Here is a 19,293-nt window from a genome sequence, read left to right as displayed (position 1 = left end):
CTTCACTGAAAATTACATTAAAAATTTATTACATATTGTTTTAGTTTTCTTGGGCACTGAGAGGTCTAAAGTTTCCAAATTCTACAGGAAGGCTTTGCTTCCCCCAAATAAGCAGCACCTTCCATATTAGTGCAGATACGTATTTTTGGTTATTATGTTTCAGCACTAAATTTTTTTTCTTTTTTTTTCTATTTTATTTATTTTTTTTATTGAGAAAAGGAAAAAAAAAGTTTCCCCCTCCTCCCATTCCCCTCCCCCTCCTCCCACCCTTCTCCCCCCCCCCCCCACTCCTCTCCCTCTCCCTCTCCAGTCCAAAGAGCAGTCAGGGTTCCCTGCCCTGTGGAAAGTCCAAGGTCCTCCCCCCTCCGTCCATGTCTAGGAAGGTGAACATCCAACCTGGCTAGGCTCCCACAAAGCCAGAACATGAAGTAGGATCAAAACCCCGTGCCCTTGTCCTTGGCTTCTCATCAGCCCTCATTGTTCGCCATGTTCGGAGATTCCGGTTTTATCCCATGCTTTTTCAGTCACAGTCCAGCTGGCCTTGGTGAGCTCCCAATAGATCAGCCCCACTGTCTCAGTGGGTTGGTGCACCCCTCGTGGTCCTGACTTCTTTGCTCATGTTCTCCCTCCTTCTGTTCCTCATTGGGACATTGGGAGCTCAGTCCAGTGCTCCAGTGTGGGTCTCTGTCTCTATCTCCATCCATCACCAGATGAAGGTTCTATGGTGATATGCAAGATATTTGTCAGTATTGCTATAGGATAGGGTCGTTTCAGGTTCCCTATCCTCATCTGCCCAAGGAACTAACTTGGGCTCCTGGGAGCCACTCTAGGTTCAAGTATCTTGCCAGCCCTAAGGTGGCTCCCTTAACTAAGAATTGCAGCACTAAATTTTGAACCACTTCTTGCTTCAGATAAAATTAAAAGAGTATATTTGACAAGAAAGGTGTATGCTTTTTAAATGGCATGTTCCTAGAACATGGTCAGATGTCTTTTAAGGCAGCAACAGTAATTACAGATCATGTTTAACAATACGAAAGAAGCTGGTAGTACCACCATGTTCCATGTCACCTGCAACACCTCGAAAAAAAATGAGTTTGATGCCCAGCAGGGATTCTCAGTTTCTTCTGAGAAATAGTCAACTGGGAAGAAAGGGCATTAAGGCTTGTTTTTCACAAAATTGCTGAGAGCCAATACATCTAACAGGCAAATTGCTTTCTCACTACAACAATCAATTTCTTGGTTATTAAATGACAACTCAGTTATCAAGACACATTTCAAAGATTTCTCTTCAATCAATCATTATGTTCTAAATTTTAGCAAACTCTATTCTTTGTCCTGCTTTAAAGGATCCAATTTACACAATGGAGGTGAGAGTTTCCAACTATGTAAACATCCGCTAATGTCATCCTGACCTAACAGGCAGGGAGGTCAGGTTCTGACTTCAATTATGTTAAAAAAAAATGGCTTCATATAATCAACCCAACCTTCTCGAAAGGATAAACAGTTGACATTAATTGTCATATGTACCTTTAATAATATGGAAAATACTAAAAAGTAGAAGCAATTTGATGGACCGTCTTTAAAATTGGCTACATTGTAAATATTTTGTGAACATGGATCATGTAAAGCTTTTAATTCAATGTAGTATTTTTCTCTCTTACCACAGCTGCCTTTACAAGTTAGTGTGAAATATTGGTGTGTTACATAAAAATTTAATATGTCTGTAAAGCCATTTGAATGATATCATTAAGCAATTTCTAAGTGATGGGTTAGAAACCTAAGGATCAATTTAGGGTCACGTTTCTTCCTAAACTCTTTGGGGGAAAAACTATACATTCTGTTTTTATCTTAGATCTAGTCTCAGATGACCTAGGAAAAAGCGGTCATACCCATGTCACCCCAACAATAGTTGTAAGGCTTGTAATAGTAATTAAATGTGGACTATGGGATATATGGCCTACAGGGTTATTTGTAAGTCACTTTGTACAAGTCCTCTGGAAAAAGCCAGTCCAAAGAGCACTCTAAGTGGAGGGAATTCTGTATGTGGAAGTTCAAGATGGCAGGCAGAAAAGTTGTACTAGCCAAGCAACAAATTTTGCTTACCCTTCAGTGGCAAAACCTAACTTATTCAGTATATTGCTTTGTAAACACCTTACCAGATTGGGATAAGAATTAATTATTAATTAGGATTCTAGTAAACTCAACTCCCTGTCCATCCTCACTATTAACTAGCTGTGTATGGTTTAAGTCTTTCAATCTACTACACCTTCAATCTCATAGTTAGCTGACTGAATATTAGCAATGCCCATCATGTTTATCTCAGAATTGGGGATTGAGCAAGGTAAAATAAGATCATTTTAGTGAATAGAAATAGCTATTGATCATTTGTTTCTATGAAATATAGAACCACAATTTTAAAAAGAAAATTAAGTCATATAGTATTTAAGACACATCAGATCCTCCAATTCTTAACACATTAAGAAACTCTTCCTTCAAATAATTGTATTGTACTTTCTCAAAAGAGTCACAATTGATCTATATGTTTTATTCCACAATGCATTGATTTACATTTATACTAGTGATTTAATGATTATAAATGGATTTGTGAAAAAACAAGACTTTTGCTTTTGAAGGGGAGATGGTTTCGTTTTGCTTCTTTTGTGTTCATTTCATTTACTTACCTACAAATTGAGCATGATATCTCACTATATCATTATGAGTTGTCATGATCACTGAGATGAGACTAAAAGTCCTCTTAAAGACAATCTCCAAAGAGGCTGCTGTCAGAGACCCCAGAACTGCAACGGAGCCAAAACTTCAGGAGTCCTACATACTGGGGTTGGTGTAGTGAACAGAGAGCTTATGTTGTTGAGTACTAAGGTTTCCAACAATTTTATTGCAAGTTTGTTTTATCAATGTAGAGTGTGGAACTTTCTTGTCTTGTCAATTATACAATGACTCATTAAGTGTGTTTCTTGATGATCTCAGCTGACAAGGAGATGACAGTATTGTGAAGGCAGTAGATTTCAGGACAAAGGAGAGTTTGGTGGGAGTTATTGGGAGTATCTATCATTTTTAACAATAATTTTCTTTTAATTTTATTCAGATACCAAAATCCTTGGGTATGTTATTCATTTTCCTTTAAATTTATTACATACTTGAAGATTCAAAGCCAAAGTACAGAATTTACACATGTATTCTAATGGTAATGAATAACCTAAGAGTATCAGCTATGTGCTATTGTTGCATTGGGTTTGGCCAGTCAGTTTTTCAAATTTCATCCATTCATTCATTTATTCAGTGATTGCCAATTGCTTAGGTGCTTTCCTGGCAATAGGACTAGAAAGATTATATGGAATGTTGCTTCTTATCTACATGTAGTTGCAAGGTTTATTAGATCCCATTTAAAAAAACATCTTATGGTTATAAGATCCAGGTTAGAGACTATTACACCTTTGAATTAACCTAGAATTAGTACCCGCAGGGTGTATAATCTTTAATCCATTAGTAGGTTCCCTGCTGTGCCAGTCACATCAGACATGTTATAACTGGGACCAATTCTGCATCCTACCATCTTTCGTGACTTGGCAGGAAGTCAGCCTCATTCCTCTCTGAAAAGCAGCAAACGAAACTTTGAGATTCCAGTTCAAGGTAAGGAAGAACATTTCAGCACTTTGCACTCCCCAGCCATGCCAGCGACTGGGTCGTTCATTTGTTTTGTTTTCCGCTCACATTTTCCTTTGGGCACATTAAGCGTGTGCTCAAGAAAGCCCTTCCCTGCTCCCCGTGAACTGCTGTAAACAAGTTGATTAGATTTATCAATTGAAATGTGTTTAGTTGCAGCATCTTATAGTTACCTTGTTAGCCTCTGATTGATTTATTTCAGGTCAAAGCTGTACACCATTCAGAACACTACTACTCTTGATCATATTGTCAATGTGATTTCAGATTTATCTTAATATCTATTACCTGCACATTGAACCAGAGATCTTCTTATGCTGTCATTCTGATTATTAATAGCATTCTTTACAGGACAGATTAATCTCCATTAACCTTGTTTATTTCTCTAGAATGGAGTAATCTAAGCTTAATTATAGTTATAGTTTTATATATATATATATGTATAAGTACACACACACACACATATATATTATACACACAGAGACTTAACTTTACTCCTAGATGTATATATTGAGAACATTTTTCCAGTAATTTCTACAAACTAAGATACCCAGAAGCAATGCAGCCTTTGTAATTTAGACATATTCTTACAAAACTAAGGTTTGTTTTGGTATGTACGAACTATTTTGATCATTCTTCAATAATTTTCAATGGTCATTTTATCCCTAAGTTTGATTATTTCTAGGGAGGAAGGGAGGCCAGTAGATGGGAATATTTGATACTTTCAAAGAAAGAATGAAAAGGACTCAAGCTCTTTCATTAATGTGGAAGCTGCCCTTCTTCAGAGTCTGTGCAAGGGTCAGGATGTAGCTGACTCTCCCATACTACATAAGAGCAGATGGTAATACGCAAATCGGTCCACCAACTCTGTACAGAGCAGATCCTTTGGGGAAAGGAGACTGAGTGTGGCTGTGTATGGGAGAAAGGAGGGTGGGGAAGTGAGGCCCATGTGACCATGTATGCAGAAGGCAGAAATCTGCTTTCTAGGGAATGGGGTCAGTAATTCGACTCACCATCCTTATTTGTCACATGTCTAGTTTCTAATGCACCTCATTTCTCTTCAGCATAACTTTCTGAATTGCCACTTTTCTCTGTCATTGCTTAAAGCATGAGGAGGAATTCAGAGAATGTGGTTGAGAAAGCAGCTGGGGATCCAGCACCCCCACCAAGCTACTGGGACAATCCAAGTTTTAAAGTGCCTTGCACCCTCTGACTACAGATGTCAGTAGGTCCCTAATGAAGTAAGTTTGCCAGGTTTCTAACAAGATCTTCCCCTTTCCCAAAGCAACACTGCATAATCAGTGAAGCTTTCCCTTGCATTTCTGTCCTTCCTCTCTGGTTCTTTATTTTCTTTGTAGTCAATGAGCTCGGCCTTAAATGAAAGCGAGAGTTGTATGAACTGAATCAACTTGAAATAGTAGCTAAAAGGCATGCAAATCAAGAATGGCAAGGTTCAGCTCTTCCGTTCTCGAAGCAGAGGCCAGCTTCAGTCCAAACGGCTCCCTGGGCAACAGTTCATTTACTCTAAGGTTTTGTTCCAGTATGGAACCAGGCATTCATAACCCAGTATTTGCCGGCTAAACCAAGGAAATACACATTTTAGCCTTACCTTGTGGTGCCTCAGTACCCATCTGAAACCTTCCGAGTAATACAGTAAATGCATGGGAAGGAGTTTGTAGCACTTGTGTGTGGTGGGGGGCAGGGCAGAGGAGGGTAGAGGCTCTTATATTTCCTGCTTTATTTAACTAAGCATAGGCCAACTTCAAGACATGATATTAGGCAGTATGGACAGCAAGATAGTATTAATTTAGACAGTGCTTCTTGGATTCTGGGTGTTGTCTGTGACACGGCTGAGTCACGGTGGTAGAAGAACCTAGAACACAGTCAATGTGGCATCTGGGAGGTCTCTGAACTGAAAATATATAAGAAAAAAGGTTGCCCAGAGTCAAGGGGACAAAGTGCCACTAAGGGAGCTCCTGTCACTAAAACTAAAAGAAAACTTCAAGCCTGTCTGCTAGGAAGCATTGAGGAAAGACATAATGCTTCTACCATAATAAAGAAGAAGAAAGTGCCTTCCTGTTTCTGCCAGTGATTCAAAGAGGTCCAGAAACTGGATAGATATGCATAGAGCTCTACAGAAGGCTTCACAGGTTCACCAAGAAGGCTCAGTAGATAGAGGTGCTTGCATGCAATCTTAATAACCTCAGTTCAATCACTGGATCAGAGAGACTGACTTCCCAAGAATTACTCTCTGACTTCTACCTGCTCACCTCGGCTCTCACGTGCTTGCATTCATGTGACTTTACATGGACTCAGACACAAATGCAATAAAATAATAATTAAAGAAAAATTTTCTCAAAGTTTTTGGTCAAATAAAGCAAACTACTAAAAACATTTCTGTCCAAGTGTAGACCTTTTTATATTTTTATAGAGAAATACCAAATTATTAGGGTGAGTGATTGAATGTAGTGTAGATGTGTTTCCACATTTTAAGGAAAACTTTCTTTGCTAGCTTGAATAATAACTAACTGCAAATCAAGTTTACCATGCATCTGCATGCATTCTAGAAGAATCTAAAAATACCACCTGTATACTTCAGTATCAGCCAGCCAGCATGCTCCAGGTAGAACATCCTCATGAGTTACAAAGAGCAACTTTCTTACTCACCGATGGGCACCAAAGGATAGCAGAGGCTTAGAATTCATGGTTAGCCAGTCCCACAAAGCTTGTGACACTTTCTAGGAGAGACACAGTCTTGTCTACATGCAATCCACACTTCCCCGCACTCGAGGATTCCCCAAAGCCCACTCTACTTGGGGTCTCATAGACAACAGGGCTGTCCAGGCTAATGTATTACAGGGCCTTCTGTTCTAGGAGGAATGGGATGAGAGTCTGTCTCCTTTTGATCAGTTCTTCCTTGTCGCAGGATATAGTATTGCTAGCACATCCGACAGCTATCCTAGAACTATGAATAAGAGAAAATAAGTGATTTCCAAAGCCATGCTGTGTCTTACCCTTTTATACCCTTTACCTTTCTGAATTAATGGAATATTTCATATCAACTGATCAGATTCCTTTGTAAAATTCTTTTCGCATGGATCGTTTTTAGTAGTTATTGATCATATTTAGTAGTAGCAGATGCACAGGCCCCTTCCCTCTGCACTGGAGACTGATGCTGCCCGGAGAACTCCCTGCCTCACACACATCACGGAGATCAGATCCACAATATGTATTCTTAATCTTTCTCCAAAGTGTGTGGCGCTACGCCTTTGCTTAGTGGCATGCCAGTGAACTTGAAAAACTGCATGCTGTTTTGTTAATTATGTTTTTAATTGAGTCACTCCGCCTGAATGAGCAAAGTCACCGGATATTAGACATGTTGTCTGAACACAGTAGTTTGTAAAGCCACACTGAATTGTTTTAGAACAACATGCAAGCACAGTAACACTCCTGGCACCAATCCTTTCCATTTGTAGCTGGAGTTCCATGGTTTGGGATACGCTCTTACTGAGCTGGGCCGCACAATACAGAGTCAGGTTTTCAGCCAACCGAGGACATTTATTCGACACTTGTTACTAATAGTGATTCTTACATCCAGATTATGATTCAGTTGGTCGATACGTTCCTTTGCTTTTTAATGCCCCCAAATGAGAAAGGTCATTCCAATCTCCCATAATGAGACAAGGCCAATAACAAACTAGATTTTTAAAGTCATAAACACTTGATTTTCTAAAAGCCCTTTTATATCAGTTCTAGTCATTGCCTCAGTCTCCTGTAGGCGACTTAGTCTCTGCTGTGTGCTGCTTCCTACGCTCCATGGCTAAACATCTTGCAAATACCGTTTCTATGCATTGATTCTGTGGCCTTTCTGCCTCAAGTTCCCCTCATTTCCTTCCTTCTTCATGGAGAAGGTTGAAACGTCTACAGGTTTCCAAAATAAGTATGTAAGTAAATACGTATATCAATAAACAAAATGTCCTAATTCTCTCCCACCCTCCATTCTCCTGAGCAAGGTGACTACTTGGGCCAGGGTACTCAGAGAGGACAGTTCATACATTTACTACTGGGGGACACGACACTCATTCAACTCTTCTTTCTCCCCACCTTACAGGACTATTTAAGAGGACTCTGCCTCATAGTCACTGTTCCTATCTCACATAGCACACGCCCACTTTATATAGAAGTTATGAGAACCGGAAGTGTCCAAACCATCACACGCTCTGGCAGCTGCAACTATGCCATTGAAATGGTTATGTCTGAGAGTTGCATGTTGTTAGGACATGGGTCATATAAAATTAAATGAATGCCCTCTTTTATCAGTCTTACTGGTCTGCTCATAATTACAGTGGGCGTTGACTGTTGGACTCATCTCTATGCCGTGTGTTCTGTGCTCATACTTCGGACACTTTCTTTCAAGACTTAGTGTTTGCATAAGGAGGTCCAAGAAGGTTGGCGGAAGTGATGACTTAGTGATATTATAAGCCGGATATGTGGCTTTATGAGATGGCGCAACTCCAAGGGAATGGCCAGATCTTTTTACATTAGGCCAGTGTGAAGTTATTTAAAATAAAAATGAAGTTTTTTTTATAAAAAATATAGGAAGAAAGTAACCAAAGAATAAGAAAAAACATAACCCAAACTATAGAAATTTCCTTTAGAAACCAGTTCTCACATATAAAATTGGAAGCCACAAAATCACTACTGTTCAGTAAATTCGGAAAGCATAAAGGTAAAAAAAGATGTTATGTTTGTCAAAGAGATCTTTGACTTAGAATAAACTAGTCCCAACAAGATTCTGCACTCCCAAGCACAGTGAGGAAAAAGAAATTAATTTTTCTTTTCTCTCCCCCCCCCGTGGGTTTTCTGTTTTTTTTTTATTAATTATTTATTAAAGATTTCTGCCTACTCCCCGCCACCGCCTCCCATTTCCCTCCCCCTCTCCTGGTCAAGTCCCCCTCCCTCATCAGCCCAAAGAGCAATCAGGGTTCCCTGACTTGTGGGAAGTCCAAGGACCACCCACCTCCATCCAGGTCTAGTAAGGTGAGCATCTAAACTGCCTAGGCTCCCACAAAGCTAGTACGTGCAGTAGGATCAAAAACCCATTGCCATTGTTCTTGAGTTCTCAGTAGTCCTCATTGTCCGCTATGTTCAGCGACTCCCGTTTTATCCCATGCTTTTTCAGACCTGGGCCAGCTGGCCTTGGTGAGTTCCTGATAGAACATCCCCATTGTCTGCTACTCCAGACAGGGATCCAACAACAGATTCACGTAAGAATACCGGCAAAGACAGCTTGGAGAACCAATTAAAGTTAATTGGGATAACTTACAGGAGTATGGGTGATCTGTTACTGACAGGAGCAAAAATGTGTTCAAAGACAAACCAAAAGTTGTCGCCGTGAAGACAGGAAACCTGTACTGCACTGTGTGGCTTTATAAGCGTGAGAGTGTCGTTTCAAGATACTTAGATTGACCTGAGCCTCTTCTAAGCAACTGGACTGATTGACCTCATCCAGGCTTCTCAGCTTGTTTTGGAGGCTTCTAAGTCAGCACTGCTGGTGTCTGTTTCCTTCAGGTGGCTTGGCTGGTCTCACTCAGAGGGTATTTCAGCAATCCTTACTTGTAGCGCACCAGGCCCATCTGCGCTCTATGCGCTATCGTACAGATCGTGAACCAGGCAAGGGGCTGGAGATTGAAATGCACAAAGACTCACAGATAGAGACATTTGTCATCCTTGAAACAGGAATGCCCCAAGAATGCCCTCTTGATTGTGTACAAGAGCCGCTTATATAGGGATCCGTAACTGGTAGCCACGCCCCAGCCAAACCCACCAGAAACCACTCTCCTGCCATCAGGAACTCCTGACGGTCTCATGCTCAGAGCAGCTGCAGTCTGCCTCAGAGCAGAGGAAAACAAGTTGTTTACAAGAAATTCAAGATCTGGGGGTTCACTGCTCCCAACACTTACTGCTTTATAATGACTTGGTGAGGGTAGAGTCTAGTGTGCCTTGTCAGTTTCAGGGACTTCCTGAAACCTATTGTTTACTTTTTGAGCTTGAGGATTTTCTCTGCAGAATGGACTGTTTGGCCTCCCTTTAGAACAGCAGTTCTCAACCTGTGGGTCATCACTCCTTTGAGAATCACATATCAGATATCTTGTGCATTGGATATTTGCATTACTATTCATAACAGTAAATTAGAGTTATGATGTAACAATAAAATAATGTTTTGGTAGGGGGTCACCACAACATGAGGAACCATGTTAAAGGGTCACTGCATTAGGAAGGTTGAGAGCCACTGCTCTGTACTATTAATTGCTCTTGTACTTAATTGCAGTAGATAACCATTAAAATGCTCATGAAGAAACTAGAAAATTCTATAACCTTGAAATTAAATTTCTAATTTGTTTTGATTATATAGATTAAAGCAGTAAAGAAATAATGCAGATAATTTGAGCCATTTAACTAGTTTGATCTACCACTAATTAACAAGTACATCTAGATACCAGTCATGTTATAAAGGAAATAGCAAATATTATCAGATATACTCATTTGTCTTGAGTTCTTGTAGAGAACTTGTTTTCCCTTCCTTATTGTTGCATGGGTTTTGTGTACTGAGAGCTCAATTTGACAAAGACAGAAATTTTCAAGAAACTTACACACTTTGTAAAGATTTATACGGGCCAGAACTTAAAGGCTACATGTTTTTCACCAAAATAGATTTATTAGTATATTATTACCAAGCCAGAACACATCAGAGAAATCCCTGGGGTATTTTGTATCAATAAGTACATGGTTGTCCTTAGTTTTTCTTTAAGAAGGTAAATGTTACTTAGATGAATATTAAGTTTTGTTTGTTTTAATTTTGAATTGTTAAGTTTTTTTATGTTTGACTAGTTATCTACTAGTGAACTAAGTAGTTGATGTTAAACTTAAGGAAACCAAGTGATTCAGAGATTTCGGTAGAGTCAGAAGAACAAGGTCAAACAGGAGACATAAATGGCTAATTACTGAATTCTAGAAGTCATTCTGGGAAGGGCTCTATATCCAGTTGCTAATTTTTATCTGGACAGAGGAATAGTGATTTATACCTAAATATATAATTACCAAAATCCAGAATGTAGGGTATATTGATTAAATGGTTTGTATTTTCTAAAAATATAAAAAGCAAGAATTAGAAGTCAGTGGAGGTTGGTTATTATTTATGTTAAAAGCAAGCCAAAAAGCATTTAGATGTTTTTAAGTAGGTAAGTCTAAAACATATTTAAATAAAACCCTCAAAAAATACAAGAAAAGAATTTCTCTGTGAGTTACTTGTTGAGAGATGAGCTGTAGCTGGGACAAGGAATGTGCAAAGTCCCTTGACAAGACCTCTATTTTTATAAAGATTCACTCAGGTATTCTGTGTCTTTGCATGATTTTCAGTGTCTTATGTTTCATTTTACAAGCTTAAAATTACTATTTATTTTGTTTTATTTTTTATTGATTTTATTGAGCTATAAATTTTTCTCTCTTCCCCTCCCTGCCTCTTCAACCATCTCCCATGGTCCCCATGATTCCAATTTATTCAGGAGATCTTGTCTTTTACTACTTCCCATGTAGATAAAATCCATGTATATATGGTCCTCATTGTTGTCTAGGTTCTCTGGGATTGTGATTTGTAGGCTAGTTTTCTTTGCTTTATGTTTAAAAACCATTTATGAGTGAGTACTTATGATAATTGTCTTTCTGGGTCTAGGTTAGCTCACTCAATATGATGTTTTCTAGCTCTATCCATTTGCCTGCAAATTTCAAGATGTCATTACTTTTCTCTGCTGTGTAGTACTCCATCGCATAACTGTACCACATTTTCCTTATCTATTCTTCAGTGGAGGGGCATTCAGGTTGTTTCCAGGTTTTGGCTATGACAAACAAAGCTGCTATGAACATAGTTGAGCACATGTGGATTGAAAAAATAATATTTCATAGGCAATAAAGAAAGTAAAGCACAAAATGTCTAGTATGCTCTAGTGTTGTGAATGGATGCAAATGCATTTTTAGGCATGCTGATCAGTCTTCCTTATGATACACTTCTGGAGAGAGCTATGATTGTTTCCAGCCCATTGTCAATGTATTATATATCCAGTGGTTCAAACAGCTAGGATATTATTTTAGCTTTATTTTCCCCCATTTTAAGCTATATTTCTGTGACTTTTTCAAGATCAAAGTTTTAGAAGCAACTTCTAAGCACGGGGGGCTCTCTTTGTCTTATCTACTCCAAATAAAAAGATGGAAGAGGATATTTTTCCATGTGGAAGGGCATAGAATATAATTGTAAATGGAGTTGATTTTCCTCACTTCACACAGTTGAATTGCATTGACATTGTCACTAATTTTCAATGCTGGGCTCAGGACTCAAAGGGTGTACTGTGAGTTGTTTCTTGAATTTGTATTGTGCTTCCAAAAGTAAAGGCAGAATGAATCTGTGTCCTGAAAAGACTAATGGAGCCTTTAGCTGATTTTAATTAAATAATTTCTCTGTCTTGTGACATTTTGCTTTGATATAAAACAAAAACTCCAAGTTTTATTTCTTCAATAAAAAAATTTGTGTTGTCAAACTTTTCACACTGAAAAACAGTCCCATAGTTTAAAGAAGCAAGGGTTTCTATTGGCTCACAGTATAAACTAGTTTACTCTGTGTTGGCTGACTCCACTGTTTTGAGGGCAAGGTGACCCAGAATATTGTAGGAGATGTCTGTCGGCTCATCTCACCAAGATGGGGAAGCAGACAGAAGTAACAAAAGGGGGTGGGGTGAGACATGGCCTTCAAAGACATGCCCTCAGTGACCTCCTGCCTCAGCCAGCTTCCATCTTCTAGAGCTCTGTTGTCTCTAATGCTATTCAGCCAGCCTCCATCTTCTACAGCTCTGCTGTCTGTAATACTATTCAGATTTCTAATCCATCCATGGATTCAATCACTGATAAAGGCGGAGTCCTTCTAACAGTCCACTCACTTCTTCAAAGCCCGACTTGCTAAATTTGGGGATCAAGCTTCTAATTCTCAAATGATACTTTCTATGCAAACCAAAGAGTGGTAGAGGTAAGCCAAGCTGAAAATGTAATTCCATGTTATCTTCATGTCTGCATCCTGTAGCTTTTGTGAGAAGTGTCTCTAGCAGTTACCAGCCCCACAGCTCACTCCCACTCTTTTGATAGCAAAACCAGTTCAGTGGGTTGTGATGTTCTGATTTTGTCCAACGACAGAAAATGATCAGTGGTAGTATTAAAGTTTGAATAAAAAATTCTGCCTCCAGGCTTATCTCTGTGAATTCGAGACTAGCCTGGTCTACAGAGCTAGTTCCAGGACAGGCTCCAAAGCCACAGAGAAACCCTGTCTCGAAAAACAAAAAACAAAAACAACAACAACAACAAAAATTCTGCCTCCAGATACTATATTCGTCTTTCTAAATAGGACAAGCAGGGACAGTTTCCAGGATCCTTGTCTGTGTTTACACCAGGTATTTCCATTTTCAAAATCTTAGACCCTACTCCAATGCTTTAGGAAGGAGGAGGTTCCTACACATTCTAGCTAGCCCTGAAGTGTAACAAGTGAATGCTTTTCTCCAGTTAGTTCCTTTATTTGTCATTGAATTTCAAGCTTCTTTGACATAACTCAACAGTATGCACTATATCCCAGATTCCATTTGTGGTAGTTTCCAATTTGTTAAACCCAGTGAATTATGTCTGTCAGGTCAAATACAATAAAGATGGCAGAAGGTGGTAAGAAATAAAAAAAATTCCTCAAAAGAAATCAGCCAATTTAGTAAGTTTTATTCTTCCATTGTGTCTTTTTCTCAGTGTGAAGAATAATTAGCCACTTCCCTAATTGCTCTGTGTGTCTGAGGGGGGCTTGTTCTTACTTCTATGTTCATCTGGTACCCAGCATGTTGGAGAACAAGCAAAATTAAACTCTATGCATGGAAAGCATGAGCTTTTCTGTGATGCTGAGGATAAATAGGCAAATATTAAGATAGCACATGCAAGCTGCTATCTGCACACATATATATCACTCACAGATTTATTAGACCAGGGAGGTGCCAGAAAGTTAGCTGAGTGTTGTTTGGAGCACTCAAATGGTGTTAAATACTGTTTGGTCTACTTGGGTAATTTTAATCAGTACATTTCTTTCTCTTCTTTTAAATTTTTACTCTTTTTACAGTCCCATTAAAAACTGAGATATTAAAATATTGGTTTAATCAGAATGACTTCTGACCTTACCGGGGGCATCACCACCACATTGCCTGGTCAGGCTCCAAAGCTATACAAAAAAACCCTATCTTGAAAAACTGAAAAAAAAAAAAGGATAATTTGCAGGTAATTTTCACACATCAAAGCGAAATCTATGTTGAAGTCAAAATTGAAAATCCCGAATGAAAGAGAAATTAACTATTAAAATTAACTTTTATGAATTTTCAAGTTTCACCACAGTTCTTAGGGACTTAAAGAAGGTAGTTAGTCAGCCTTTGGAAAAAGCAGGGCTTATAGTCCTTTATGCCTAATCATTTTAAATGGTATTTGTCCTAGGAAATAGTACATCACATAGTTGCACAGAGAACTCATCTCTGAGAACTCCGATAAGCTTGCAAATCAGTGAATCTTGGTTGGTTTCCTGTCTAATCACGAGATGAGGACTCACCTCAGGTTTGCCGGGGACATTTCAGTGAGACCATCATGAGAATGCAGCCTTAGGAAGAGCAAAGCTGCCAATAGTGGATTATGGATGGGGATGGGAATGGTGCTGAGTAGCTAAGCAGAGTTCATCTCTTTTTTGAAATATACTTTATTGTTTTTAACTGAGCTATACATTTTTTCTCACTCCTGTTCCTTTATCCCCTCTCTCCTTCCACCCTCCTCTTCTGCACCCCATGCTCCCAATTTACTCAGAAGATCTTGATTTTTTCTCCTTCCTACTTGCATTCATGTATTTCTGTCTTAGGGTCTTCTTTGTTGTCTAGATTTTCTGGGGTTGTGGGCTGTAGGCTAAAAGCCACTTGAAAGTGAATATATATTTGTCTTCCTAGGTATGCATTATCTCACTTGGTATTTTTTTTTTAGTTCTGTCCATTTGCTTGCAAATTTCAATATATTATATTTTTTATCACTGAGTAATATTCCATTATGTAAATGTACCAAATTTTCTTTATCCATTTTTTTTCAGTTGAAGGGCATCTAGATTGTTTTCAGGTTCTGGATATTACAAATAATGCTGCTATGAAGATGGTTGAGCAAATATCCTTGTGGTATGATTGAACATTCTTTGGGTATATGCCTAAGAGTGATATTGCTGGGTCTTGAGGCAAATTGATTCCTAGTTTTCTGAGAAATTGCCATACTGAATTCCAAAACAGCTGTACAAGTTTGCACTCCCACCAGTAATAGGGGAGTGTTCCCCTTACTCTATATCCTTTCCAGCATAAGTTGTCATCAATATTTTTGATCTTGGCCATTCTTAGAGGTTTAAGATGGAATCTCAGAGTTGTTTTGATTTGCATTTCTCTGGTGGTTAAGGATGTTAAGCATTTCCTTAAGTGTCATTTGGCCATTTGAGATTCTTCTGTTGAGAGTTTTCTGTTTAGGTCTGTAGCCCATTTTTTATTGGATTATTTGTTCTTTTAATGTCTAGTTTCTTAGTTCTTTTTATATTTTGGAGATCAGCCCTCTGTCTGATGTGGGGTTGGTGAAGATCTTTTCCCATTCTGTAGGCTGCTGGTTTGTTTTGCTGACTGTGTTCTTTGCTTCACAGAAGCTTTTCAGTCTCAAGAGGTCCCATTTATTAATTGTTTCTCTCAGTGTTTGTGCTACTGGGGTTGTATTTAAGAAGTAGTCTCCTGTGCCAATGCTTCCCACTTTCTCTTTTATGGGGTTCTGTGTGGTTGGTTTTATGTTGAGATCTTTGATCCATTTGGACTCAAGTGTTGTACATGGAAACAAAGTTCATGTTTTAAATGATAAAGTGATAAAAATGTTAATTTTTGTTTGGAGGTAAAATATGTTTATTCATACTACTGAAACCAGTCATTGATAGCAAGGAAAATGTAATACTAATAAGTGACAATTCTAATGTATGAAAATTGATACATAGTAATCATGGTATCAATTTTTAGATATTTATGAATTAGAAAAGCAAGTTTCACGATAGAGTGATCACCAACACACAGGTGTGTACACACACACATTACGCACGTGAACACACATGAGTGCACACATATAGGATTAGTCTTATTCACTGAAGAGATTGTAAAATCATTAAAAACTAATCTCTTGCTAGTTTTGGTATAAAAGAAAATAGCACAGACTAGTAATAACCAAAGATTATTTCTACACTTTCATTTGATCTATACAACACCATTAACAGCAAATGGAAGTAAATGACTATCAAACAAGTTACTGTAGTCAATGGCTTCCTCAAGGGTGTTTCAGCAATATAACATCTTGGCGGAAGGTTACCACAAGTGTCTTTAAGTATAACAGGGGTCTTTCTAGTGTTATCTAGGGATTTTGGTTTATGTGAAATGAGGGGTGTTTCAACTTCTGAGCAAGTATAATCACTGTTCCTCAGGTCTTGAGGGTATAGTGGTTTTTGAGTAAAGTCTATTTATAACTTTTTAGTATCATAGCATGCCTGCTCTATTTCTGTGATTCACTCTAAAAAATAATGGGATGATATTATGAACATGGATAGATAAGAATCAGAGATGCTGCTCACTGGTAATTGTATCTAAATATAAAAAACCAGTCAGTACATTACTGTGCGCTATCATTTGCCATGGCCACACTGAAGAGCCCCATGACTGCAGCGCGATGGATGCTTCCAGGAACCTCCAGGCATCCTGAAGATGACTGGAGTTGTTATTACCAAGCGATGCCAGCAGCAAGATGAATTGTAGGAACCTGCTCAAAATCAGTCTTTAAGATTCTCTTGCTTACATTACCCCAGGGGCATACATAACAAATAGCTGTGAAAATCTGATACAGTGAGTGGTTGAATAATGTCAATGGCCATGTGACTTATTGCTTTCTGTAGCTGTTGGGGGAAATGATAAAATTCCACTTGCAATAATCAATACAATTTTCCTAAATCCCAGTGCTCCAGAAGCTTCAGGGAAGGTGTTTGCTTCATCATAGAGCTGAATCTTCATCCTGACTTAGGTTGAAATCACCTTCTTTCTTTTTTCTCCTCCTTCCCAGAAATGTCATCCCAACAGTACCAGCAGCAACGTCGAAAATTCGCAGCTGCCTTCTTGGCATTCATTTTCATCTTGGCAGCTGTGGACACTGCTGAGGCTGGGAAGAAAGAGAAGCCAGGTAAGTAGTGGAGTCGCAGAGAGACGCTTCCTCGGATGGTAACCGTGCACCCAGCCACCTGCTTCTGGTCTTTTCCACCATTTCCAAATTCCTTTTAATTATTTAGGGAAACCCTACTTGAGACTTGTTTTATATTGCCCCACTTTACTCCTGAATGCACAAGCCCTTGTATTGTCACGAGTGGGCTGTGATTTTGGGGTGTATAATGGAACCATACCACATTTCCATTATGCCTTTCTATCTACAGAACAAAACCAGATCATCAATTTTTAATGAAATTGTTAGTGTGACTGCTAGTACTTCTAATAGACCTTTCCTCTTCATTTTCAAACTTTTTATAAACTGCTTGAGATTTTTATTTTTACAAAAATATTTTCTTCTTTTTGCAATTTCATACTTTCAAAGGTTTTCATCAAAATTACACAAATCTTCAGATTGCATCTGGCGCAAGTGTGTTAGTTAACTGTTCATTGCTGCATTCAAACCCTTGAGATGTGAGGTTAAGAGGAAGATGTCTTTATTTCACTTAGGGCTTCAGAGGTGTCCCTCCATCACAGCTCACAGCATCGTGGTCAGGAAGCAGGCAGGAAGGCAATGCCTTCACCGAGAAGCATTTGTTTCTCAAAGGAAATGTTAGCAATTCACTTAGAATAGTCTCCATCACTCACATGATTTAGTAGTATTAGTTCTGCCCCCACCCCCGTGCTTTCTTCATCTCTTCTCTAAACCATGCATTGAATTGATCATTGAGAAGACATCTGCCCTATTCCCACTGCCTTCCTGGACAATGCAGATAAAGATAAAACGCATAGACTTCACAATCGGGGTGCTGAGGAGTTCGGGACATTTCTGCATGGTGATTGCTTTCGTGTCCTTCCTTGCAGAGAAAAAGGTGAAAAAATCTGACTGTGGAGAATGGCAGTGGAGCGTGTGCGTCCCCACGAGTGGGGACTGTGGATTGGGCACCCGCGAGGGCACTCGCACTGGCGCCGAGTGTAAGCAGACTATGAAGACGCAGAGATGTAAGATCCCTTGCAACTGGAAGAAGCAGTTTGGAGGTCAGTCTCACCCTGTGCTCCTATCGCTTTAGGCTACGAGCATGAAAGTCTTTTGGAATATGTCTATCAAATTTATTTTTCAGGCCAGTTCACATTTATGTTACATTAAATACATTATTTCCTTAGACCCAAGGTGACCAGAGAGCTTGCCTCTCAGATTCATCACTAGTGATATTAGGAGATGGGTTTTGGCTGTCTTTGTTTGTATTTCTCCTGTACATCATACGATAATTAGCAACACCCTTGTCATCTACCAGTTTTTTTTTTCTTTTAACCATAATACAGAAAAACTAGCCAAATGTCATTTGGTAGTCAAAACTATTTGTAGTTAAGAATCATTGCTTATACAGGCACAAAACACGCCCTGGTGCCCTCCCAAAAATGTTCCCGTTCCGTCATCACTTTCTACTTTCCCTTTTTGGTGTTCTGATAGATCTGCTTGAGACAAGTTCTCTCAACACTTTCAGCTTTATTTCAATATTCAATATTTCCATCCTTAACCCATTATTCAACATTTACATCTTTAACCATACATATCCATCTACAAGCATGTGTGTGTTTTGTATTGTGTAGTGTTCATGTGCACTTGTGTGTTTGTGAGTGCATATTTGTCCAGGTCACATGTGTGAATGCCAGAGGTTGATGCTGTGTGTCTTCCTCTGTTGCTCTTATCTGCCTTTTCTGAGGCTGGGTCTCTTGTTGAATCTGGAACTCAGTGATTCCACTAAGCTTACCACAGAGATCCCTGTCTCTGACTTCAGAACACTGGGATTACAGCTGGGTTGTTACATCTGCCCAGCTTTTTATGTGGATTCTGGGGGCCAAGACTCTGATTCTCATGTGTGTGTGAGGCAAGCCCTTTATCCACTGAGTTATCTTCACAGTGTTCCTCTGCCAATTCAAAAATCCAAATGGCTTTCTCTTCTGCATCATCCACTTTGTGTTTTTTCCTGACCACCATGGGACATAATGACCATGGTGTCCTACCTGTCCCTTACAGAAACACACTGTAGCTGAAATGCGAGTAAAGACGGAGGATGCATGTGTGCGCATGTACCCTGACTTCTGTAACTTTGGAGCACGTATTTATGAATGGCTTTAACTGCCACGATGGCAATAGAGTTCACATAAATTAGACTTTAACTAGTATGGGCCACTGCTAAGACTCACTTATAAAAAGTTTGCGGGATGTGTCTTAAAGGATTCATATCATGAA

The 19,293-nt window shown here is 39.1% G+C and overlaps 1 protein-coding gene across 3 annotated transcripts in view; it reads left to right on the top strand.

The window, feature by feature from the left end:
- Ptn (pleiotrophin) overlaps positions 1 to 19,293 on the top strand; it is an 86,095-nt gene that overhangs the window by 48,681 nt on the left and 18,121 nt on the right. For 2 of the 3 annotated variants that reach the window (XM_041675729.1, XM_041675730.1), the window contains exons 2-3: positions 16,903 to 17,019; positions 17,904 to 18,077. In XM_041675729.1, coding sequence (XP_041531663.1) covers positions 16,905 to 17,019; positions 17,904 to 18,077 — 289 coding nt within the window. In that variant the 5' untranslated portion in view covers positions 16,903 to 16,904. Of the gene's footprint in view, positions 1 to 3,632; positions 3,652 to 16,902; positions 17,020 to 17,903; positions 18,078 to 19,293 lie in introns of those variants that run through there. The other variant, XM_041675731.1, reaches the window with a different exon arrangement.

The sequence above is a fragment of the Microtus oregoni genome, unplaced genomic scaffold, assembly GCF_018167655.1.
Source record: "Microtus oregoni isolate MIOR12 unplaced genomic scaffold, Mior012 000026F_ref0000081, whole genome shotgun sequence".
Taxonomy (NCBI): Eukaryota; Metazoa; Chordata; class Mammalia; order Rodentia; family Cricetidae; genus Microtus; species Microtus oregoni.
The sequence above is the reverse complement of the archived record's forward strand: the minus strand, read 5'-3'. Positions and strand labels throughout refer to the sequence as shown.